The sequence below is a fragment of the Seriola aureovittata genome, chromosome 1 (assembly GCF_021018895.1).
Source record: "Seriola aureovittata isolate HTS-2021-v1 ecotype China chromosome 1, ASM2101889v1, whole genome shotgun sequence".
NCBI classification, from domain to species: Eukaryota; Metazoa; Chordata; class Actinopteri; order Carangiformes; family Carangidae; genus Seriola; species Seriola aureovittata.
The window spans coordinates 33,481,911-33,508,167 of NC_079364.1; the positions used below are offsets into that span (position 1 = coordinate 33,481,911).

Here is a 26,257-nt window from a genome sequence, read left to right on the forward strand (position 1 = left end):
CTGACTCGCTGGTATCGATACTGCCGCTACTTGCTGCCGCCATTGTTTGTTTTCAAACGACGCATCGACGCACAGTTTTTGCGTCGACGTATTCGATGACGTCGACGCGTCGCCCAAGCCCTAGTTCCCAGTCAGTGGTACGGCCGACACCTGATCCTGATTCCCAACCGGTGGTCCGGCTGATACCTGCTCCTCTTATTCTGTCGGCAGCCCAGCTGACTCCTGCCCCTGTTACTCAGTCGGTTCCTGGTCACCCTCTGAAGGAGCTCTGCCTGCCACGCCGGTCTCCTGCTTGCCCTCCAGAGGGGCGACGCCATCCTCTGGCTCGACCTCCAGAGGCTGCCCCTGTGGTCCTAGGCTCTTTCCATGGCCTGGTGGCCTTCCCGCCTGTCCACTGGCCCCTGGATCCCTCCTCCCGCCCGACTTAGTGTTTGTTTTTTGAGGGTCGTCTGGAATCCGACCCTTAAGGGGGGGTACTGTCATGGTTTGCCATGGCAGACACTTTTTGTTAGTTTGTTTGGACTTTTGTCACTTCCTGTTTTATTTTGTAATTGGTTTCCTTGTGTGTGTCAATGTTTTTACTTCCTGTCTTGGTCCTGTTTCTGTGTGGTGATTTTCTGCCCCACCCTAATGTGTTTCACCTGTGTCACCCTTGCCTCCCTTGTCTATATAGTCTTTGTGCTCCCCTTTGTCTGTGTTGGTTCATCTGTTTATCTCTGGATTTGTCATCATCTGGGGGCGTTGCCTATTCATGTCTGGTTCGTCCTCAAGCTGTTCATGTCTGGTTTGTCCTCGGTCTGTTCGTATTGTCGGTTGTTTAAGTTCTTACATTTCCCTGTGCGACACCAGTGTTGTGTTAAGTTCTTTGTTAAGTTAATAAACCTGTTTGAACCTCATCCCCCTGTGTTGGCTGCATTTTGGGTCCAGTCTTACCCGCGTAGTGACTGACCTTGACAGTTTACAGTGCTTGGTGCAGCAGTCTACACTCTGTGAGTAAAGTCCAAAGCTTTACAGTCAAAGTGAGCACAGTGTGCAACAGTGTGTAGGTTGGCTTTAATGCATAGTTGTACTTTCATAAGTAATGGAGGTAAGGTGCAAAAAGTCCAGGTGCTGTTATTCAAGTTTGTATGTAGCAAGATCAGAGGTCAGTTTACACTTGTCTGTCCATTCTGCAAGATTAGAAATTTAAATCACAATGTTAGAATGTTTTTCACAGACAGATATTTATCTGCAGTATAGTGTATAATAAATGTAACAGTGGCGGCTGCTGGTCTTATATGGAGGGGAAGCTCATTTTTTCGTTTTTAACAAAGACAAAGTCGCTGAGGATCAGTAACGTCTCCAGATCAACTCCGAACAACGGAATGAAAAACTTGAAAACTGCTCCGGTGGAGGCTTATACTTCAAGATCGCTGATTCGCTCATTTCGCTGTCAATCAAAAAGGGACTCAGCCTCAGACAGATCATCCAATCATCATGCAGAAGCCGAGCGTCCAGGCCAGCCCACTGTCCCATAGACCCCCAGAGACGCTGAGCGTCCGATGGGCGGGACAAAGCCCAGCATTTATCCAATGACCGTCTAGTTTCGCTGCAGTGGAACAACCCACTCTCTGCTTCCCCGTTGAAGTCAGGAGACGCTCGGCGTCTACACTGTGTAAAGCTCTGTGGCGCTGCGGGGATGAATGAGAAGAAGTCGTGTTGGTTACCTGTGATAAGTAGCTGATTCTGAACAAAAGATGAACGTGTTCTAGCGCATATTTAGTCAGTGAAATGTTCACACAACAGAACATATTTGACCACTTATTTTGTTGACATTTTAGGGGAAGCTGAGCTTCCCTTGCAGTCTTAGAGCAATCGCCACTGAAATGTAATCACAGTATACTAAAAACACTATACTTAAAATGTTTTAAAATGAAAATATCTTTAAAACATAGAACAGCAATGTTTGTTTTTTAAATAAAGTATCTATCCCTCTATCTATCTTGCTATCTATCAATCCATCTATCAATCTATCTTTAAAAATGTCAAATGTTAAAAAGTTCCTTGCATTGCTTTTTTAGGCTTGTTTGTGTATTAAGACTTGTTTGCTATCTTAGTCTTATTTTTCACTAAAAGATCACATCCATGGCAAAAACTGAAGAGTCAAAATGGATAGCTGGTTAGCAACAGGAATTAAAAGGAAGACAAATGGTGCTCCCCCATCAAACAGAAAAGAAAAATTGAGCCTCCCCTGGTTCAGTTCAGTGCTGAGTGTTTCATTGTTATTAAAATAAAATGTGCCCTGAGAAAGTATTGTTTGGCCTCCATATTATTATGGGGTTGGATGTGTGCCACCAACATTTTTGGGATTTTGGATTTTGAAGGGGGCTGTGAGTTGGAAAAGGTTGAGAACCACTGCTATAGACAGTTTGTACAGATGGTAATGCAGCGTGTTTACCTGTCACACACAGGTGAGCTGTGTTATAATGAACTGCATGAATGATTTCCTGAGCTGAATGAGTAAGTTAGAAAACAAGCTCCTCTGTCTCTCGAGTGTATCGTGGATGGACATGGATGCAATTAGCTCAAATTATGGACTAAATGTGTTAGCAGCTACTTCCCACATTGTAGCCAGTAGTCTGGTGCAGTCAGGATGCTGGTGTAGGTGGACAGAGCATAGTGTCTCTGGTTCTCCGGTCAGATCCACTCCTGGCTCCTCCCCACTTACACCCTCTCATCCAAATATGGTCACTTTTGGCTCAAAAAAAAACAAAATGGCGACAGTCAAAATGCCAGACTTGAGAATTCAAAACAGCAGCTCACAAACCAATGGGTGACATCACGGTGGATTGACACTTGGTGTTTATAGTTCAAGTCACTTCAAAAGTACAAAGAATATGATACAGGTGGACTGGGGTACAGATATACTGCACTCTAACAAGCCAGGAGCACTGCACTCATATTCACATTCATACCACTGGTGGATCTCAGACTGATCCATGACACAGGATGTAATGTATGTAGTCCAGAGCTGTTGACTCTGGATCTGCAACTGCAAACAACCTACTCCCCCCATGATCCTGTTTAACACCTGCTGCTAAACCTGCTAAAATGTACTATAATTAATAATAATTCTTAATGTTATTAGCTGTCAGCACTACTTTTATCAGTGGGAGCACTACAGTTGCCATTACATTACTATTGCTCTTATTGCTACTACTGTCACTATTATTAATATTGCTATCAATGTACGTTCTTGATCTCCTCCTATGTGCTGTCTATTGCTGTCTATTGCTCTCTCTGTCTCTTTCTCTCCTGCTTGCATGTTCTCTCTCTCTCTCTCTCTCTCTCCAACCCAATCGGTCGAGGCAGATGTCCATTCTGCTTGAGGTTTCTGCCTCTTTAAAGGAAGTCTTTCCTTGTCACTGTCGCCTAGTGCTGCTCTTGGTGGGAATTGTTGGGTCTCTGTAAATAATATTATAAAGAGAAAGTCTAGACCTGCTCTATTTGGAACGTGCCTTGAGATAACTTATGTTGTTATTGTGGCTATACAAATAATAATTGGCTTGACTTGACTTGGAAGCAGCAACCTTCCTCTTTGTCAGTCATGCAAAATGCTCTTTCAGTCACCAATAATCTATTTCTGCTTCAATTGGAGGACAAGCTGATGTTAGTGTTGCAATGCATGGCCTCATTAGCTAGAGACAGACAGACAGGATCCTGATTCTCTGGTCCTGCTGCAGTCACACTGCCCCTGTTGACCAGTACTGACCAGTACCAGGTTAACTAGAAAATTCCAGGGAAATTTTGAGTGCCACGGGGGCTACTGCAGGGATGAGTACATGATTTATTTCCAGTGTTCAAAAGTCACCCTGATCATATTCTGGTTTTGAGAAATGTCTTGATATAAAAGACTCTGATATAAAACAATGTCACATCCCTCCATCATGTATTATGTGGGAAATATCTCATATTCTGTGTTGTTTTTTTTAATAAAACAAGAGGCAACATGTCTTCAAACTGGCATTTAAAGGGTTAAAATCCTGAGAACTAATAAACATTTGGTAGGTTTGAGCAGAACTGAAGTGGTTTAAGAGATGTATGCAAAAAAAAGCAGAAAAAAAATATTGATATATAATGATTTTATAGCATTTTCTTTGTGTGTCCTTTTTTGGACGCGAGGAACCCCAGAGGGTACAAAATGTGTTACCAGTGTATAATAGACCTGTAACAGTAACTGACATTAGATTTTAAAAATATGTCAAAAAAGACACTTTCTTGCAGAAATCCATACCTTCAGCTGTAACACAGCCAAAATGATCAGCAAATCAAAAATGAAAAGTGAAGAAAATGTCCAAAAAAGGACAGAGGGACCCCTGAGGGTTAATAAATCCCATGAACCGCTATTTAAATCACCACTATTATGTTTTTTTCTGTGCTAAATTTAACATTACTGGGGAGGAGAACGCGACTAGAAGTGACAGCGAGAGAGGGCTAGTAGCTTCTCCTCTCCTCTGTCTCAGCGGAGACCGTCACAACTTCATTCACTCTTTCAACAAAACAAAAAAAAAAGCAACGAAGGAAGCAGTAAATGGACTTACATATTTAATACCTAACTAAATGTAATTTAAGACCTAACATGCGGCTAATGTAAAGCTAGCAGAGCTTGGAGAGTTGGTTATCTAGTTGCTAGGCGCACGCACACAGGTCAGGAGCTGCCGTTGCCATGGCAATGTGAAAATCTGCCCAGAATTTGGCTTCTACATGGCTTCAAACAACTGCAAATTATGAGAAAACCGTTACTTCTTTTCATAAACCGAAAAGACCGTGCCAGACACTGAAGCCAGAAGTTTCTTACAGTCTCTATTTTATTCAGATATTCCTTAAAATGAGTGAGTAAGCTCAGTGCGAAGACAGAGTGAGATTCTTTTGAAAAAAAAAGACGATTACATTAGGTGTCAATGAGAGTGAGACAGGTATTGCTGCCGGACTCGGCAGCCCCGTTTAAATTTTGTGCAGACCCTGCCTGTCAAAGTTACATTTTATGAATCCCAACAACTATGTCTACATTTTCAGAAAGAATTATTTGTCTCCTTTTTACGGTTTGGCCGTGAGCCCGAGTTAAAAATAAAAATAAAGGTTATTTTTTACTGCTTCACGCACTCTAGCCAACTGACGCTTTCACTCTAACTTTGAAGAAAAAGTGATTTGCACTCCTCCTTTGAGTGCTCACAGTTTGAAAAGTTTACATGTTATGTAAAAACAGTTCCTGTCTTTTTGAGAGAGCAGAAGTTTTCCTCCGTTTTATAGTTTGAATCACATTTCTACGTGCAGGTATGAGAGAGCTGGGTGACTCAGAAAAAAGGTGCAATTTTGTCAAAAAAAGGTGGGTTTCTAAAGAAAATTCCAATGCATTTCTAATGCATTATTTATTCCCAGTTTTTTGGGAATAACTTTGGGAAAAATTGGAATTTTAACACCAAAAGTCATAGCACCCCTTGCGGGATCAAGACGCACGTTTTGATGTATATATTACCGGGGTTTTCTCAAAGCTGCGGGACGAGTTACGCGCCGAAATTTGGCGGAAGAATAATAAATCCGCCCCGAGGCACTCCTCTCAGCTATTCTAGCTGAGAGGAGTGCCTCGGAGCTGAGCACCCGTGGCACTAATAAAGACAGAAGCACTGCACTGTGCTCATGTTGCCCTCTGAAAACAGTGATAAAGATGCCACCATAATGTTTCACTATTAAGACTAGTAGAGACATTAATCATGCACATCTCTAACTAGAATAACTGCCTCCACCAACCAGTGCAGTTGAATTCCATGTCTGTCCAGACTCATAATACATGTAGTGGAGGAATTTAATCAAAACTATTAAGTATTTGCAGAACATTCTGATGTCACAGTGAAGTTGACCTTTGACCTTTTGGAAATAAATTCAAATTTAAATCACATCATCAATTTTTTTTTCCTGTAATAAATATATGTGAAATTTTCTCATAATTAGTGTACAAATTCAAGAGTGCTAAGAATGTGTTTTATGAGGTCACAGTGACCTTGACCTTTGACCACCAAAATCTAAATCAGTTCATACTTGAGTCCAAGTTAATGTTTGTACTGAATTTTCTGAGGTTTCTCTAAGTATTCCTCAGATATCACGTTCACAAGAATGGGACAGACAGACAACCTGAAAACATAACGCCTATGGCAACAGCTCCGCCCCTAAACCTTTTTTTAATGATCAGTGTACTCATGTATCAGTGTTCCCTTTCATAAGCTCATTTCCACAAGACTGAGGTAACTGACTGCTTTGAATCAAATATTCAGAGTGAAATACTGTATAACTGGATGATTAACAACGGTGACTTATGTACAGTAAACTACACTCTGCACTCGGATGAGGCTCACTGCTCTCAAAAACTGAAACCAGACACAAACCATCAACAGTGTGTGTGTGCTGTGGCAGCCCTCATACTCAGGGCCAGAGGAACGTAACAGCAAAGAGACATTGATCTGTATGCTGACGTGGAAACACTGCAGTTCTGATGAAAAGCTTTACACAAATATAATCTCTCATCTCTGTCTCCTCTTACACTGCAGCTCTTGTTTTAACTTAGCACATAATGTTGTAGAGTCATTATGGCTCCAGACAGTGATGGGATGGACGGGGTCGACAGCACAGGATCAGTTATGGGGAGCGAAATGTTTTATCCATGAAATATGTAAAATATTTTATTGGCTTTTAATGGCAGACATTTTGACTCGTCATGTATTGATAGCTTAGTTCCCAGGAGTTAAATCAGTGAGCTCTTCTGCACCTCAGGGCCTCAGAGCAAAACCCAATGAGATGCTACAATCTTGAAGTTATGAATTACACCCAAGCTTTTTCCCACTCTCACACATCACAATGTCTTCTGTGAAAAAGTGTAAATAATTTACTTCTAACCGGTCTTCTGAAGGTGAGATAATCTGCCTTGTCATCACTGCTGTGTTCAGATCATCTTAGTCTCAGTATTTTTCAAATGACGCGCTTGTTAGATGTTGGACGGCGTGTGAAACCTCCTTTAGGATTCTGTGCTTGATTTGTGAGCATCTGTAAACAGACGATCTGACGAGCATGAACACTTCACACACTGATCAGAAGTTGAATAAAGAGAGATAAACTGCACATCTCGTTTGCCTTCCTGAGAACACTGCACATAAGTGCACATAAGCCATATCAAGTTTATAAAATCATGTCAGTGTTGTTTACAGCTTTTTGCACTGCCCCCAAGTGGTCGAGAGAAAGACGAATCCATGTTTAAATAAGCCTGTAAAATACTGTAAGTTTTCAAATCCATCAGGGCTGCAGCCTGTGAAAAACCAGAAGACATTCTTACGGTGGCCCTGAGAGCTCAATGCTCAGCAGCCACATGCAAACAGATAAATATTTAAATCAACAGACAAAAAGCCATCAAACGAACTGATACATGACAGTGTAGCAGTGATGCCTAAAAAGAGTTGATAACTGCAGGCACAGTGTGGCCATTCAGAATAGATGTGAATATTTCTGCCTTGAGACTTGGTCGGATGACAAATCATGTGATCTCGTATTTTTGCAGGATACTGAGACCTTTACTGCACTATACTGATACTGTAGAGACACTTAGGGAAAGCATCTGCTGCTCCAGAAATCCCTGCCCTGCCTCTGAAGCTCAGTTTAACAAAATCCCTGCAGCAGTTGCAGTGTTAGCTGCTGGCTGAGTCAAGTATGTTACACATTTTGAGCAGACACAGCAGAAGAGACCAAAACTTGGAGAGCAATGATTGTAGGAGATCAGGATGAAGAATGAAAGGGTCTTCAGTCTGAAAACAAACAAAAATATCAGGCAGGTTTATTTTCTGATGAACTGCGGCAGATTTTTAACCAACTAAGGACATGAATCATTTTGTTCTTCGTTCCACTTCTACAGCAGGTGTCACATTACACCACAGATACGGATGTATTGGCGGTTTCTGAGGAGTAAGACCTCTACCTTTTTTATAATTCAAACTAAATATTATAGCTGCTTACACCCTGAGGACTTTTTACTGGAAGCACAGTAACATCAACAGCAATAACTGATAAAGTGCGCTATTCAAACTAGGACTAGGAAATGGGAAGCTTTCAGCTGGTATTGTACTGTTTTGTGTGCGGCTGAGAAAATCCAAGGAAGAAATGTAGCTGTTGGTGACTGGGTTTGGGTGTAATTATGAGGATTAGAGACATATAATAACATCTCTGGTGTGAGCCACCAGGCTGAAATGTGACAGATTACTGCATCGAAGAAAAGTGGGATAACTTAAATCACTTTTTTTATTTCCACTTCAAGTGACGCATAGTGTGCTGCTGTTCAGATTCAAGGTTTAAAGGGAAGGACATAAGGGCAAAGTGCGTCCTGCAATCAGTGTGTGTATATATACTGTATATGTCATGGACTCTGCTGGAGCTTCCTGCCCCTCTTAACGCCCACCCTCTTGCTGCCTATCCTGCACACACCCCTCTGCACCTTTGACCTGTGTCTGTGAACTTTATTGTGAGTTTTTGCCTGATCCCTTTGTATCTCTGCTTGTTTGGACTAATTTTTGGTTTTGAACTCCAGAACAGAGTGCACTCTGTCTTGCCCAAGTTTTTTAGTAAACACTTGTTTTGCCTTAATAATGTTCGATCTTTTTTTACTGATGAAACTAACGTTGCAAGAAGCAAAGACACCTCACGCAGGAGCTGGCCTGGTGTGCAGAGACAAGGATGTTTACACGACTTAAACTTCTCTCTCAACATCGCTTTATTTTTCTCTTTAATAATTGGAAACAACTATAAAAACCTTTAGATGTGATTGGATGACAGTTTCAGACACACCCTGGCTTCACTGTCTCACACCTCACTGCATCCCTGGAGAGTTTCTCAGGATTCATCATGCATCATTTTCACTAGTTTAGCTTTAATGCCTCATGATGCTTTAGATGCTACAACAACCTGAGAAAGTTAACCCTCATGAACTGCTCACACAAACACACACTCACATATATTATATAAACAACACAGATGCATTTTGGGTAATTTTGTTAATGGTGTGTAACCATTGACTGTTGGACCACGCTGATACTGAAACACCACATGTAAATACAGGCTATTTTGACGTGTGTCCTGCAGTAGAGTCCATCACTGCTCCATTACCCTTCAGATACTTGACATTATTAATGTTTTAAACTGAATTTCAGGGATGCCGCGGTGGCTGACCTGGTAGAACGTGCACCCCATAGGCTTAGTCCTAACCGCAGCTGCCATGGGTTCAAATCCAACCGATCCTTTTCTCTCCTCCTGACTTGTCTGTCAATCTCTTTGCTATCATATCATAATAAAAGCAAAAATGCCCCCCCCAAAAAAAACTAACAAAAAAACTAACAAAAAACAAAAACAAACTAACCTTAAACAGAACTTTATTATTTAAAGTGTAGTAGTGGAAGGAGTGATAACTACTTCTTCTGTGAGTGGAAGCGTCTGTGCTGCTGCAGCCTGGATGAAGCTGTAGATGGAGAAAGGTGTAAGCCTCTTATGACATCTGTATAAAGATATCATTAGAGGCTACTGTGCATTTTCAAGTGTCATTTTGTAAATGTATCTGCCTTTTCCACTGTGGTGCTGTGTGATACTTGTGATATGCTGGATTATAATATTTCAGAGCCTCTCTAAATGGATCTGATGAGGATGCTACTTCATCATCTTGGCTGTTTTGAGGAAGCAGCGAAGAAATAACCCCGTTCTCTGCCACAATTCCCTCTGCTGCTTACAAAAACTGATTTTAGTACAATGTCCTGAATAAAAAGTGAAAGTTCTCAACTTATGGAACTACTAATGGTCAGTGGTTCAAGCGTTGGGGTACTGCATTATAGTGACTAGAGAATAGACATTATTATCATATAGCTTATGTTTCATGAAAAAACTCCATTGATCAGATGAACAGCTCTTTACCAACAGCTATAAATGTAAAACAAAACACAAACAAGAGAAAAGGTGTGACGGCTGTTAGCTAAGAAAAGTCACGTATGAATTGTTCTTCTCGTCTTCATACAGGATGGTTAGAAGAAGGTCAAACAACATCAGGCTGTCCAGAATTCATCAACTCCTTTTTTCCACTTCATCAAACTGATGGAAACATCTGGCTTCACTTGACAGTTGGAGAGGAACTATCAGTTGCTCATAACAGTTTTTCCTCTACATCGCCACTTTCTGTTACATTACCTATGTGCCAAAGAGTTTACAGTGGGTTCTGGGGAAGTGGTCTCACACTTTAGGACCCCACTTTATAAAAGTAATTGTTTTGGAAATGGGTCTGTGGAGTGTTATACATGTGCTCCTCCTGTCACACAGTCACACAGGGCGTCCAATCAAACAGCCAGGGAGTGGAGGTAGTCCACAGGAAATCTCTCTCTGTGTCCTAAAACAAAGCTCAACTAAATATAGACTCTCTGACATGATGATGACACTGCAGGGACCAGATCCATGTTCCAACTCATCCTTTCATTTCATCGCTACATGTGGGACCACACATTATTGGCTTCAAAGCAGCAGTGTGGATACAGTGAGTATAGGGGTAGAGGCACAAAGACAAAACTAGACTACCAAGTGCAGAACATGGCCCAGTACTGGGGGTAATAGACTGTTCTCCCAAGAGACATGAGAGCATCACATGTTTACATTCAGCTGACACAGTCGTTTAGCAGCTGCAGTAATTATGAGCTTGTCGGAGGCAAATGAGCGAGTCAGGTGATGTTATTAAAGAGGAAGGAGGTGGGACTTCAACCACTGTTCATTTCCTGTTTCCAAACAGTAGTCAACTTTGGTTTCTTTTGACTAGCACCATGATCATTCTCTAAATTTAAACATATTGTTACTATTGTAATGTGTTAATGAAGAGCCCTTAACCTTCACTTAGTACTCTATAGTATTCTGATCCAAACCAAAAATCATTTGTGCTTAAACATAATCGAACCTTAACTATAGCTGTATAAGATTAGATTGTGATTCATTTTGAAACAAGGATGTTGTGCTGTTGATTCTGGCATCAGATCCTAAAACTCTTCTACAGGCGGTGGACCAAACTTAAACCTTATTTTCTTGCCTTAGCTTTCAGTTGTTTATTCTCTGAATACTTCAGGCCTTGTACTTGTTACCATTCTCCCAGACTGTGACTATTACTCCTAGTGCTTAGAGTACAGTTACATTAACTCATCTGTTAGACACCTTTATCCAAAAAGAGTTACAAGTGAGGGACATCACTAAAGCTTCAGTGTCTACCTTGGTGTAAGCCTCCGGTGTGTTCCGTTGCTGAAAGATGTATCTTTCCTGTGCTCAGAAGAAAACGTTAGCACTGCATTTACACTTACTGCTGTAGCGTACATACCTGGCCTGGCATCAGTCACAAGCCATTAAGCAAGTCCATTGTAAGGACATGCAGAGTTACGGACCCACAATTGTCACTTTGCGACTCTTCCCACCATCAAACTATCAAATTGATAGGAAACAGAGATAAAGGACCCCTCTTCCACAAACAGACCATGCTGGTAGCATGCCTGAACGAAACAGAACCAGACCAAAGGTCAAAGGATCAGCTCCAGAGGATCAACCAATAGACACCAGGCAACTGGAGAATATAGGATAGGATAGAATGTAAAATTAAATATCTAACTGTTCTCTAACTCATGAGATGTTCCTCTGCAATAGTTTAATCCCAAACTTCTATCCCATAGAATGTTTGAAATGTAACATGTAGATTTTAAAACAATGTCCTTCATGTGACCATACTGTCAGCACCCTTCACACAAGGTAACACACTACATGACCTCCAGAATGTGCATATTATTATTGTTACAGTCAAAGAACTGCTGTGTAATCCACATTTATAGACTATTAGCTTTGGGAAATGTTTATATTGTTGTTTGATCAATTAACCACTTGTATCATGATTAATTCCAGGTTTGAAGGATGTAATATGAAATCAACACTCCTATTACTCCTCTCTGCTATTATTAGTGCAAGTAGTTTTATATGTTATTTCATTTAATGTTTTGTGGTCATGGTGGAAGACGGATGTGCGAGTTTCTAAGTAAACTCTAGAATTAAATTATTCCAAATTTCAGTGGAAAATTACTCTACAGGAGAAGATGGGTGACGCCCCTGAAACATGCACCAGCCCCCCAGGGGATAAAATAGTCGTGAACAATTGGTGACCTGAGGTCGTGAACAACCTGGGTTCCAGCCCAGGGTCTTCAGCTACAGCGCAACTCACAGTAGGCCGGTCTTAACACTCTGCTCATGACTGGGTTGATGTCGAAATATAGCAATTTATTTAATCATCAAACCTAATTCGTAGATGTAGCATCATTAGCTGTATAGCCATAGTGTATAGCCATAACATATTCTCTCCCACCATTGCCAACTCATCACACTGCTCATTTCATTATTATTTTCATCTTTATGATTATTACACTTTGCATTTACTCTGTAGATAGTAGTTTAGTTAATAAACTCCTTTATTTACACCCAGCTGTTGTCCTGTTGTATTCTTTTGATGTAGAGACTGGAGATCCATTGAATCGAGAAGTCATGGCTTCTGATATGAGATTGATAAATTTGGCAATGAAGTAATTCATTGCTGTCCTCCTAGAGAGATAGATGTTAGATGTTTTGGATCTGGATCTTTGTCCTCCAAGAGACTCAACCTGTCTTCATCTCTCCAGATCAAGAGCATATATGTTTACAATAGATCTATAATTTGTCCACACTGTAAAGTTACTATGTTGCTGTGTTTTGTACAGATGACAATGATGCATGTGTCTGTCCTGGGGGGGGGGGGGGGGGGGGGGGGGGGGGGGGGGGCTCCTCCTCTGTCATGTACTGTGCAGTTTATACTGCAAATTAGTCATTTGTGATATTGGCACATAAATAAAATTGAAGTGGCTTAGTTATTTGTTTAAACAATAATGCAACATGTTGATCAATGAACTGAACACATTGTTAATGTTGTATGTATTTGGTATCAAACTGCCTTGTGAAGTTAGTGAAACTTGATACAGGGTTATACCAGTGTATCAGACTGAAATTGCTTAACCAACTGTAGTTTGGTTCAGTTGGTCTGTGCCAAAGAAAACAAAGGATCCATTGTTTCTTTTTATTTCTGGTTAATTTCATGTCCACACTGAATGTCCCAGTCTATAAGTAAGACGTGTGTGAGTCTCTCACTAACTGAGTGCCATTAAAAGACAGCGATCAGCAGTGCACTCTAATAACCTCTGCAGTCCCATGGAGGATACTAAAACCTACAGTTCAGTATGTTAAATATGAGGATGACAGAGACATGACAACGCCAGCTGCAAAGAAAAGGATTTACATGTAGACTCCTCACAATCATGCATGTCCAAGGAAACATTTGTCCTGTGTTTCGTTTTGATTTGATTAATTTGATGCCATTGCAACATTTCACTCACACAATTAATGAGACAAATGGTGGAGGTGTCGGACTGGACATATCTGACTTATAATTTGACCTCTTACCTGACACACTCCACTGATGCACATGTCAAAGGCATCACTGCGGCACCGTGTCCCATCCAGCACCTTAGGGGCGAGCTCAACAGTGAGAATTCTCCCTTTAGCCTGGCACTGCAGGGCACAGGGGGCTGCGGGGTCATAAGGTGCTGGGACCCATTCGTAGGTGACACCCTGGTATTTGATATCATCGTGGGCTGAACACTGTTGGGCCCGGAAATCACCTGACTCTGCAGGGCATTCCTGAGGAGAGGACAGGGAAAGACACCACAATAATTGATTAGAATTCATTTCTATGTCACTTTATTACATTTGCATTTAAAGTTATAATCTGTAACTTTTCCACATTAAAATGTCTAACAAACCAGAGTAATCTGTGATTTTAATCATGGTAACGTTTCATTGGTCTCCTGTCAATGACATCATATCCTCTATGATCATATGTCAGTGTGTTTGTCTGACAGAAGCTCAACATTGACTTTTATCTAGTTTTAAGCCACATACACTTTTGACACCTTGGTGGTTTTCAGCTCTTTATTTGAACCAGATGAAGGATTTTAGTCGTCGGACGTCTGGATCTGAAGTTATCAGAGAAACAAGCTGAGGAAATGTTAGACAGCTCAGCTCCCAGCTGTTCTGCAAACCCTCTAAGCTCTCGATCCCTTGATCGAGAAGGTTGGTCTTCTGACCACTCATTCAGCAGTGCACACACTGTCAGTTTAGATCCAGCTCCAGAAACAAGAACATCGTCTTGGCCTCCGACCTTCCTTATTCCCCGCTTTTCATATTTTGCTGAAATTCAGCTCCAAAGTGTAAATCCAGAATTCCAAGCAAATGGCACCCTTCTTAGCCCTCCATCAAAGCTAAGAATGGATATCCTTGAAGGCATGTCTGAGGAGATCTTCAAATACACAGCATATCCCAGTGATTCCCAAATTGAAGAGGATGCTGAAGTCTTGGTGCATGCCCATCCATGCTTGACAGAAAGAGGAACTTGTGCCAGCCATGAGGGGTGGAAACAGTATCTAAAGACAAAGGTTGCAAATTTTCGCACAAAACTTTGCAAGATTGGACACCCTGAGGTCAGCATGAACTAAGAGCTGCGAACATCAAAAAAACACAAAAAGCAGAGGTCATCTTCCTCCCATCCCTCCCTAGTGGTGACACAAAAGAGTCTTGAGGAAGAAAGGCTGGCTTTCTTGAGAGAGGTGAAAAAGAGAAACAATCAAGCTGTGGTCAAGGAGAAAACACAGAAGACCTTCTCCTGTAGACATCACGAGGTTGTCCTGGACTCACTTTTCCTCTCTGAATTTGTAAATAGATGGCCTGCCTTGTTCGCAGGGAGTGAAGTGAGTATTGATGATATTGAGATTTTGCACACTTTTGCTCTGCTGATGTAGAACTACTTGACCCAATTATGTACCTTTTTTCCCCTGGGAAAAGTTATTCTATTCTGCATTAACAATTTTTACTCGAAATCCATTGTAAAGTGTTATTTCCCACTGTTTTCATGTGGAGAGAGACTTATTATAAAAAGAGACTGCACTCTCACTTTAAAAATTGGGAATTTTTGAAACCAATAAAAATGGTGGCATGTCAGCGTAGTGACACGTTGTCAGCAACTCACATGCTCAGACTTAGTATTAAATTGAAATGAGAACCTGTAGACTGTTGGCCCTTCTGGGCAACAATGTAGGCAGCTGCAAATTAGAAAACTGTAGGCTGAAGAAAAACCAGATTATGATCCGATCTGCCAAGTGGTGGTAGAGCTGAAGCAGTGTAAGCCTCCTTGACATTTGCATACAACAGATCAAGTGTCTTATTTTCTCTTGTGGGACAGTCAACATACTGAGGGAAGCCAGTCAGGTGAGAGGTGAGAGTGACATGGTTAAAATCCTCTGATATTGCAATGAATGCATCAGGGTTCTAGTGTACTCTCGCAACAGTCCTTTCCTTCCGGAAAAAGAGAACGAAGATGTAAGAGAGGAAGTTTTGAAAATAATGAGCCAGATTGCACCAGAAGACAGAAGCAAGCTTGGATTTCTGATTGACACCTTACATCGAGTAGGCACCCCGAGAGAACAAGACACCATCCCCCGTTATCATCCAGTTCAACATGCCCACCTTCAGATTTGTAGCTTAATAGCTCTGTTTGTAGACTGTGTGAATGTTTTTGACAAATAGATAATTAAGTAGCCTGATAATAATTTCATGGCCTTTAGACTGTTTAAGATTCTACCTCCAGGTACTATTAGTGTTCAGAGTATTCCTTTCTATTGCTAAGGTTAAGAGTCTTTAATAGCTCTTTTCTACTGTTATACTTGTTCCTGTTTGTAGGCATCAACCTTTTTCTTCTTTTCTGTTTTTAATTATAGTTACTATTTATGGCAGACGCTAATTTTATCAACCTTAAAGTTGTATCTCTTAATGTTAGAGGCATACGTAACGTTTCTAAAAGAAAAGTTTTTTTTTTTGCTCTGTAGACGCACACATTTTTCTTCAAGAGAATCACTCGTTATGACGATGGGAGAGCTGCCATTCTGTTAAACTAATTCAAGGGAGATGTAATAGAATCTTTCTTATCTAAAGAGGGTAGATGGATTATTCTGGTTCTTAGAATAAACAATAGGACTCTGATTGTGAATCATATTTATGGTTATAATAATAATACCTCAGCGAAAAACATGTTTACTCAACTTGTAGAAGAATTTAAAAAAATAAAGGAGAAATATCAAAGTTCACATCTTATTATTGGCTGAAATTTTAATGAAACAGTAGATGACCAAATTGATACCAGCAAGAATATCCTCCCATTCAAAGACTAAAGTAATTTCCAAATTATGTGACCAACTTGTTATTGATGTCTGGCGCTATCTGCATCCTGACCAGAAAGAATATACATGGAGTAATGCAAACGGTTCTCTACGATCTCAAATTGAGCTTTGGTTATTATCCTCCCAAACATTACAATTTGTTTCTGAGTCACTGCATAACTAGGCCCCCCTTTTCACACCACAATGATAATCATTACTCTTGCCAATACATTAGAACCAATTAAGAAAATATGGTTATTGGAGGTTTAACTGTAATCTTTTAAAAATGAATCTTTTTGCAAATCAGTAAAAGTAATGGCAGCTGACATTTTTAAACGAAGTGAACTGAAAGACCAATTACATGTCAACATGACCAGAGGAGCATTTATTCATTCCAGATTGAAATGGATGGAAAAAGGGAAGAATTCAAGCTATTTTTTTGCACTACAAAAAATGAATCACAAAAAATATAATATCACATCTTTAAAAATGTATTAGGTCATAATCTCTAACTCTTCTGATATAGAGAATCACACGCTCAAGTTTTATCCTGATTTATATAAATCAAACTACAACCAGACAAGCGAAAAATGTATCAAGGGTGTGAAAGAATTTATCCACAAATATCAGATGAATTTAAATTGGATTGTGACAAACCTATTTCTAAATTGGAAATTCTTGAAGCTGCTAGCAAAATGAAAAAAGGAAAGTCCCCCAGAATGGATGGTCAGCCTATTGAAATTTATTTACACTTTTGGAATATAATCGAATCTCCTCACAATATGATAAAAGAATGCATTGATAAAGAAGAAATGACAACAACTATGAAGCAAGGCATAATTACATTGCTTCCCAAGCCTGATAAAGACCCTCTTCTGATTGATAATTTGAGACCAATAACATTGCTCAACATAGACTACAAAACTATTTCATTAATCTTTGCTAAACATTTAAAGAAAGGTTTAAACCAAATCATAAATATAATTCAAACCAGCTTCATGACCAATCGTCACATCAGTTGCAACATTAGAGTTTTCCTTGACTTCAGATTATGCTGAATATGTAAAATCAGATGCTTTACTTCTCTTTTTGGATTTTTATAAAGCTTTCGATACAGTCGAACATCAATTCTTATTCAGGTCATTAAAAACCTTTGGTTTTGGAGAAACTTTCATTTGCAATATTGGGATGCTTTATAAAGATATCAGCAGTTGTGTCATGCTATATCCAAATATTACAAAAACATTTTCAGTCTGCAGATCAGTCCGCCAAGGATGTCCCAGTTCTCCAAAGACAAGAAAATTATTTTAAACCCCAAACACAAAAAGACTAAATATACTGTATATTCAACATGTGGCTACAAAGAGCTTTATCGTTGCTAGGTAGGTTCTTTTGAGTAAGGCAGATGGTATCTACAGTTTTGTTTTCCCCACTCTCTGTCTCTTCATCCAACCTTCTTTATGTAAAGAAATAAATTACACACTAATTAATTTTATTTGGAAAAATCAATGTCATCATTACATTACAGCAATACAGTCCCAGAGGTGTAGATGGTATGGAGATACTTGACTTTATGGATGTGCACTATACCTTCAAATTGAAATGGATAAAAGAATGTTTAAAAGCCTCAGAGTCCCTCTGGTGCTTTATACCCCAGAAAATATTTGGAAAGATGGGAGGTTTACAAGTTCTACTACAGTACAATTATAATGAATTAAAATTACCAAAAAAGTATCTATATTTCATCAGCAGGTTCTTATGGCAGCCAAATTATTTTTTATCCACAATTTCTCTCCCCATAGAACCATGATATGGAACAACGAATACATAACCAGAAAAAATAAGTCACTATATCTGCAACAATGGATTGGCAAGAATACATTTTTTTTTTTTTTACAGAGCAATGAAGCTCAGATTCTTGGTTATAAAGAATTCTTTAGATCTGAAGTTTTTTCCGATTTCTTATAATAATAAATGCAGTTCTTAATGGAATTCATCAGCTGATGAAATGTTATGTGGAGAGGCAAGAGAAATAGCAACTACATTCTTTGTAAATGGAATAAACATTATAAGTCCTAAATGTACTAATAAACACATAAGAAATGACTTCTATAGCAAAAGGAAACATTTCTCCACAAGGAGAATTTGTATGGAACTCCCATTTCTCCAATATTCAGTGGGACAAAGTATAGCTTCTACCTTACAAATATGTTATTCCAAATAAACTAAAAGAAGTTCGATACAAAATTATGCATATTATTTATTCCACTAACAAATATGTTTCAATATGTGTTGCTATTGATCAAAAATGTGAGTTTTGTGAAGAAGAAGAAGAGACACTTTGAATGTATACGACAGGATTCTGCAGGAAAATGGAAGATTAGTTTTACACTCAATCCAACTATTCTATTAGTTGGTTATATTATGTTAATAAAATAAAGAAGGTGCAGTGGGTTGTTAACTTAGTGATCCTACTAGGGATATTTCACATTCATTGGGCCAAGTTCTCAAGGTCTCACCCATCGTTTGAGCCACTTAGGATGGAATTTAAAAAATACTTTGAGTGTATCCAAATTATAAATGTGCTGATACATTAAGTGCTTTACAAGAGTTCTTCAAAGAAATATGACTTTTATGTGTTGTCTTTAAGATTTTGTTTTTTTTTTGTTTTTTTTGTTTGCAAGTTGTATTCTTGTGATGCCTGTTTGTTTGTTCATTGTATGTGTCATGTTGATATATTTTGTAATTATAGACTCTACAATAAAAAAATAAAAAAGTGGATGAATGTATGGCGACGATGTGAGAGAACTCCCTCGGTACATAGCACTAAGTTTGCTCATACTGCAGTGAAGCCAAATGTCAGGAGTCAACCAGGTCTCTGTGAAACGTGAGACTACACTCAAGATATTCTCGCTGGTTCTTCACAAGTGCCTCCAGTTCATCACACTTGTTAGCCAGGGTGATGATATTTCCCATGAGGATCAAAGGTAGAAAACGCGTATATCTCCTTATCCTAGCCTTAAGCTTAGCCCCAGCTCTGCATCCACAGTATGGCTTCTTCAGCTCAGCTGGTATGATATGTTTAACTCCATCTGGTATCCTTTAAAGGTGTAATGTGTAAGATCGTTCTACTCACTCCAAATCCATAGGGGGCAGCATTTCACCTCTTTGCCCCCGTTCAGTTAATCATATTGTTGTGTTCCCTATATGTTTCTTATCATTCATTATTTATATGTGCATTTATTATTGATATAGTTAAAATTGTTGACAGCACTGAAACAAATTATGAATACTGTTCGTAAATGAACAGTATATTTCTATTTACCTATAAAAATATGACGGCAAGGGGATACTGAATGACACTGTTGGCTATAGCAGTGTTTGGTCTGAGCTCTACCTCATGAGCTGGACACCAAATATGTTGGATTTTGGTTGTCTATCAATTTATTGGCTATCATAAATTAAGAAAATATTATTATTAAAAATATTAATATTAAATAACTTTAAAATTAATTAAAGTCCTCGGGGCACCAGCCTAAACTAATAGGCAAAATAGCCAATATGGTTTCAGTCTCAATTTATTACTATTAATCTGGAACTCTGATTAACCATTAGCTTACTAACTATAACCAAATTACCAAATCAACAGTAAGTTAAAGTTGAAGGATTAGAATTCTACCAAGTAGAGGTTGGCAATATTCACGCTTGTGCAACATTAAACACACCAGTAGTTATACTTAAAGGCATTTATTTACAATGGAGCAGAGTGAAACACAATATCTAATCTAGTATATACAGGTGTGTGTATGTGTAGGGGTATATGTGTGTGTGTGTGTGTGTGTGTGTGTGTGTGTGTGTGTGTGTGTCTGTGGGGTCACAAACAAAGGCAAGATGACCAATTCAAAGTGGTCACTGTGACCACATGACCTGAACAAAGGAGACTACACAAGATGGCGGTAAACAAAGAAACTACTCAAAATGGCCGCTGAGACCACCTGGTGTGTGTGGGAGGGAAGGTGTGAGTTTCTTTGTTAGCCTAGCTCATGTAAGGGAGGAGGTTAGCTTCATGCAGGTTCTAGAACTGAGAAGTACTACTATGTGTGTGAACATATCGAGTACTCGATTAACTGTATGACTGACCACGACCTAAGCAAACATTACAACAACAAGGCCAATCAACAAGTTAACAAAACATTAACAAAGTTAAGACTTCTGCTGCTTAGCTATGCTGTGCTGTGCTGGGAAAGGTTAGGCCCAGTCAGTTAACATTACCCAGTCCTTGGAACAAACAAAGAGGTCCTTTCCAGTGTTGGTGTAAAGTCCAGTGAGTTGGGAGGCTTCCTGGTGGAGTAAAGTCCTGTCTGGCTGTGTTGCTTTGCTGTTATCTCCTTTGTTCTCCTCACAGAGTTAGCTGTTCCATGCTAACTCTGCTATGACTCCCGTTGCTTGGAAAATCAGATGGCCTTGTGTCGTAGCTGCTGATTCTGAAGAGAACTTGGTTCACTCACAGTTAATCCGAAGCAGGTCGCTGCTGTTGAGGAGAAGAGTGTTTGCAGGCTGCTGGTAGCAGGCCGGTGAGAGAGCTGGTTTCTCAGGTAGCAGAGCTGACCTGGGCTGGGGCCTTGTTGCCCTTTGAAGAACCAAGAGGAGAGAGCAGGAGCTGCTCTACAGAGCAAGCCAAGAAGAGAGAGAGAGAAGAGGGACATCTGGTTTTGTTTGGTGACACCCTTGGGGGTCACATGTCACACGCTGACCCACACTGGCTGGCCAGTGGGGTCCGTGGGGGGAAGGGTCGTCCCCAGGTGTGAACAGTGAGCAACTGTGGAGTGTGAGTTCCTTTGTCCACTGGAGCAAAGAAACATCTGGTCTGATGAATGATGAGTCCCAACAGCAGCATGAGGAAAAGATGATCACATCATCACAAAGGCAGAATCAGAAAGTTTATTGCCAGGTAAGATTTCACTTACAATATATTTGACTTGGTGTTTGGTGCAGTATAAAATATACTTATATGAAAAAAATTAATAAATAAATGTGTAGGAAATAACTATAAAAAGGTAAAATACTACAACAGTAAAAAAGACAAATATACATAGATACATATATATAAAAATAAAACAATGAAAAAGGTACTACACAAAAATACTATAACTATATACAAAAGTGTTTTGTGAATTACAAAACTGCTGGGCAGGATGTGCAAAAGATCACAGTATTGACAATATGTGTTCTGTGCAGGGATAATACTCCAAGGTGTTACTGTAATGTGGTTGTTGATGGTTGATGAAGCCAGACGCAGAAGAAAAGGCAGGTGCTCCATCGTTGGGGAGGATTGGACTGGAATTCTGGTCCTGATAAAGACAATTATACAACTGTTAGTTCTGAAGTAAGTCCATTGGATGAGAGTCATTCCGTGACGGCTGCTATAGAGTATAACAGCACTGGGACTTTTAACCACATGTATCACTCCGCTTTACAGGTGTTCTATTAACTGTTAATCAGCATTACATTCATGGTCGTTATCTGTCTTAGATTGTAACAAACTTTGCAAAGATGAAACTATTTCCAGAAATAACATTTGTATTAAATGATGTCTGGAGTTCAGGAGAGGATGAAGGGAAGAAGCCTGGATACTTCAGCGCACACCTGAGGTAAGGGGTAGACAAATCAGCAAGCTAGTGTGCACTGTGCTGGTCTGGAAAATGTTTGTGTTGCTTAGCAACAGTCCAGTACCAGTCCAGTTGCGGAACTATTTGTTGGTGTTGTCAAATAAATGATGAAATAAACAAACAAATCATAATCTATTGTTGGTTATTCAATTAATATGGCGCTTGTAGAACTGTTGTATAAAAGCAATATCACACGAGATGGAGTGATGTTGTACTGCGGCCTTGTACCTATGACCCAATCACAGCCAAGCTGATATTTAGTACAACATTACTCCCTCTCGTTGCTTAAACATGTGATAGGACAATTAGTTCAGATAATACAAGTCCTATATATTCAAACATGTTAGGTCTGTTGTGTGTGTATAATAAATAGTAAGGATAGATATGAATATGCTAAAATAAATACAGTATGAATTTTGGCATGAATATGCTGAGATATACACAATGTGAACACTAGTAACAGTATGAATATTAGGAAATGTAAATGTAAGGAAATGAAGAGTAAAAAACAAGAGGTATGATAAGAATTCAATGTAGACACTATATAACCAACAAACAATAGAGATATAGGCAGAGTTATAATGAAGAATTATGAATCAGCAGTATGAACATGTATACACTGTGGCTCTGATTTAATCACAGTGGTATAGAGAAGTGGTGCAGAGTGGAGCAGGGTGACAGCTGAGGGGAAGAAGCAGATCCTGAACCCACTGGTTCTGGATGAAACAGTCTCTTTGTCTTATTTGTAAAAGTGAATGATGAATTTTACTCACCTCGACCCTCCTCACTGTGTCTGTACACTCTCTGCCGTTGGTGTTGATGGGACAGGCGGAGACGGTGTCTGTACTGGCTCAGGTCCTGAAAGACAAAGGGATGCTGAAATCTCCTCAAAAATGTAAAGGCCTAGTTTCAATCCTGCCTGACCTCGTAACAGTAATGTAAAGTGGTTACAATATGGTGAACTGATTGACATGTATTCACTCTACTGGATCTATATACTCTCAATGTACAGTCATCAGTTATAAAATAAGTCTAAGGTTACTGACGTAACTAGCTGGGCAACAGGCGGCAGGAACAGGCTAAGTTCTACTAAACTTCTTAAATGGAGTCTGTTGACATCAATTTCATACATTTATGCCACCTGAAATGTTTGTCAGTACAGTTTGTCATTAGCTGCACTAATGATACTTTTCGCTAAAGAGCAACATTAGATTTTACTCACCAGTCTGACAGAAAAGTTGTGAGCTCGGCATCAAACCGCATCTCTTTACTCTCAAGAGCTGTCTTCAGCGTTGGAAAGTCACACCTGCTTCTTTTCTTTGCCGTTAAATGTGGTGTATTGTCAGGAGCGGTCCTTTGGGATGGAGATAAAGATCGCTCTCCAGGAGCTTCAGCTATCTTTGTTTCTGTGATGCTAGTCGGAGCTGTAGCGTAACTTCAAACTCTGGAGGAAGCTGTTCTTCTTCATAGGACTGAGGGCAGACTAGACTCTACACTGACTCGCACTGCATCTAATGTTACAATGTGTATTACAACAGGGGACGGCTCCTTCACACACTGTTGACAGTGTTAGTTGATTTTGTCAATCGACAAAAAATACAGTAATATACTGCAAAAAGAAAAAAAAAAAAAAAACTAAAAACTACGAGCTAAAAGGACTTGCCACTGCCACATTCGAAATTCGTGGCTGTGACATTTCATTCAACATCCTGATCAAAGTTTTGTTCCACAATGTACATTTGCTGTAGTTCATGTTTTGAAGGAGAGTTTTTTTCTCATCATCATCCTGAAGAAGACTGAAGACTGACAACTAAAGACAGAAAAAGACTGAGGAAGACTGACAGCTGAAGACTGAAATAGACAAAAGAAACTAAAGAAGACTGAAGACTAAAGAGGACTGAAGAAGATTGAAGGGGACTGAGGAAGGCTTAATAAGACTAAAGAAGACTGAAGGGGACAGAAGAAGAGAGAAGAAGACTGCAGACTGCAGGCAAGTTCTGCCTTTTATTTCTTAGTGACCAAAAACAGTTTACAAACACAAAACGCATGAGGTGAAAATCAAAGGGAAAGAGCTGCAGGTGGCGCCAAATCATAAAACCCTAGCTCCAATCTTACCTGTCAAAACAAAATACACCCTAGCAGCCACCCATAAACCTAGTGTTGCTAGACAGAAAATAAAATAGACAGGAAAATAAACAAGTTAAACTAAACCCTAGTGCCCATGATCCCAATGTCACTGAACTAGTGCCTCAAACAAGTCAACATCAAATTATAACCACAACGACTGAAGTTAACTTTAGAGCTAACTATCACTCGAGTCAACAGTTCCAACAGAGAGGCACAGAGGCGGACTGCTCAGATAAAATCACAGCCGCCCTGACATTTCCACGAGGCGGCTTTTATCTGTTTGAGGACGGGACCAGGCAGGCTTGTGATAGCAACAGGGTAGGGACCAGCCAAAAACGAGGAGCAGTCCAGAGGCGTGGACCAGAGGGGAATCCCTTCCAGAGCAGCGAATGACAGATAGACCGGCATTACTTCAAAAATGAACGACTGCACCGTACAATAAAACATAATAACAGCAAGAGATGTACCCGGAGCTCATAACGCTGGAGAGGACTGAAGAAGACTAAAGAAGACTGAAAAGGACTGAAAAGGACTGAAGACTCCAGACTGGAGAAGACGGAAGAGGAGTGACAAAGACTGAAAAAGACGGGAGAAAACTAAAGAAGACTGGAGAAGATGAAAGAAGACTAAATAAGACTGAGGAAGACTGAAGAGGACTATAGAAGACTGAAAAAGACTGGAGAAAACTAAATAAGACTAAAGAAAACTACAAAATTCCAGGGAAATTTTGAGTGCCACGGGGGCTACTGCCGGGATGAGTACATGATTTATTTCCAGTGTTCAAAAGTCACCCTGATCATATTCTGGTTTTGAGAAATGTCTTGATATAAAAGACTCTGATATAAAACAATGTCACATCCCTCCATCATGTATTATGTGGGAAATATCTCATATTCTGTCTTGTTTTTTTTAATAAAACAAGAGGCAACATGTCTTCAAACTGGTATTTAAAGGGTTAAAATCCTGAAAACTAATAAACATTTGATAGGTTTGAGCAGAACTGAAGTGGTTTAAGAGATTTATGCAAAAAAAAGCAGAAAATAATATTGATATATGATGATTTTATAGCATTTTCTTTGTGTGTCCTTTTTTGGACGCGAGGAACCCCAGAGGATACAAAATGTGTTACCAGTGTATAATAGACCTGTAACAGTAACTGACATTAGATTTTAAAAATTTGTCAAAAAAGACACTTTCTTGCAGAAATCCATACCTTCAGCTGTAACACAGCCAAAATGATCAGCAAATCAAAAAAGAAAATGAAAGTGAAGAAAATGTCCAAAAAAGAACAGAGGGACCCCTGAGGGTTAATAAATCCCCTGAACCGCTATTTAAATTACCACTATTATGTTTTTTTCGGTGCTAAATTTAACATTACTGGGGAGGAGAGCAACGCGACTAGAAGTGACAGCGAGAGAGGGCTAGTAGCTTCTCCTCTCCTCTGTCTCAGCGGAGACCGTCACAACTTCATTCACTCATTTAACAAAACAAAAAAAAAAAGCAACGAAGGAAGCAGTAAATGGACTTACATATTTAAGACCTAACTAAATGTAATTTAAGACCTAACATGCCCGCCCCGAGGCACTTCTCTCAGCTATTCTAGCTGTAGAGGAGTGCCTCGGAGCTGAGCACCCTCGGCACTAACTAAAGATAACTGAAGAAGACTGAGGAACACTGAAGACAGAGGAAGACTGCCCACTGAAGAAGAATGAAGACTGACAACTGAAAACTGAGGAAGACTAAAGGAGACTGCAGACTGAAGACTGAAGAAGACGGAAGAAGAATAAAGAAGACCTGACCACTTAATGAACTTGGAACTAAAAGATATCTGAATAAAGTTTTTCTAGCTTGGCCAGGATACGTGGGAACTTCAGTAGGTGGTGGTCAGAGGTGCAATTGTGTCAACAATTCAAACCACATTTTAAAGTAAATATTGGATTCCACCTGTGTTTCTGTGGTTCATATGGGATATGTCTGATCAGGGAGCAGCTGAAATCTGTCTCTGATCAATAAGAGACACTGGCAGCCAATAACTCTGAACTGGACACATCCAGTGTGATGCCTGCAACATCTCCTCCAGACACCTGTATGGAGCCCGAC

General features: G+C 39.8%; 1 protein-coding gene across 1 annotated transcript in view; it reads right to left on the reverse strand.

The window, feature by feature from the left end:
• adamtsl3 (ADAMTS-like 3) overlaps nucleotides 1–26,257 on the reverse strand; it is a 189,594-nt gene that overhangs the window by 38,800 nt on the left and 124,537 nt on the right. The window contains exon 6 of the mRNA XM_056381340.1: nucleotides 13,555–13,791. Within this exon, the coding sequence (XP_056237315.1) occupies nucleotides 13,555–13,791 (237 nt within the window). The remainder of the gene's footprint in view (nucleotides 1–13,554; nucleotides 13,792–26,257) is intronic.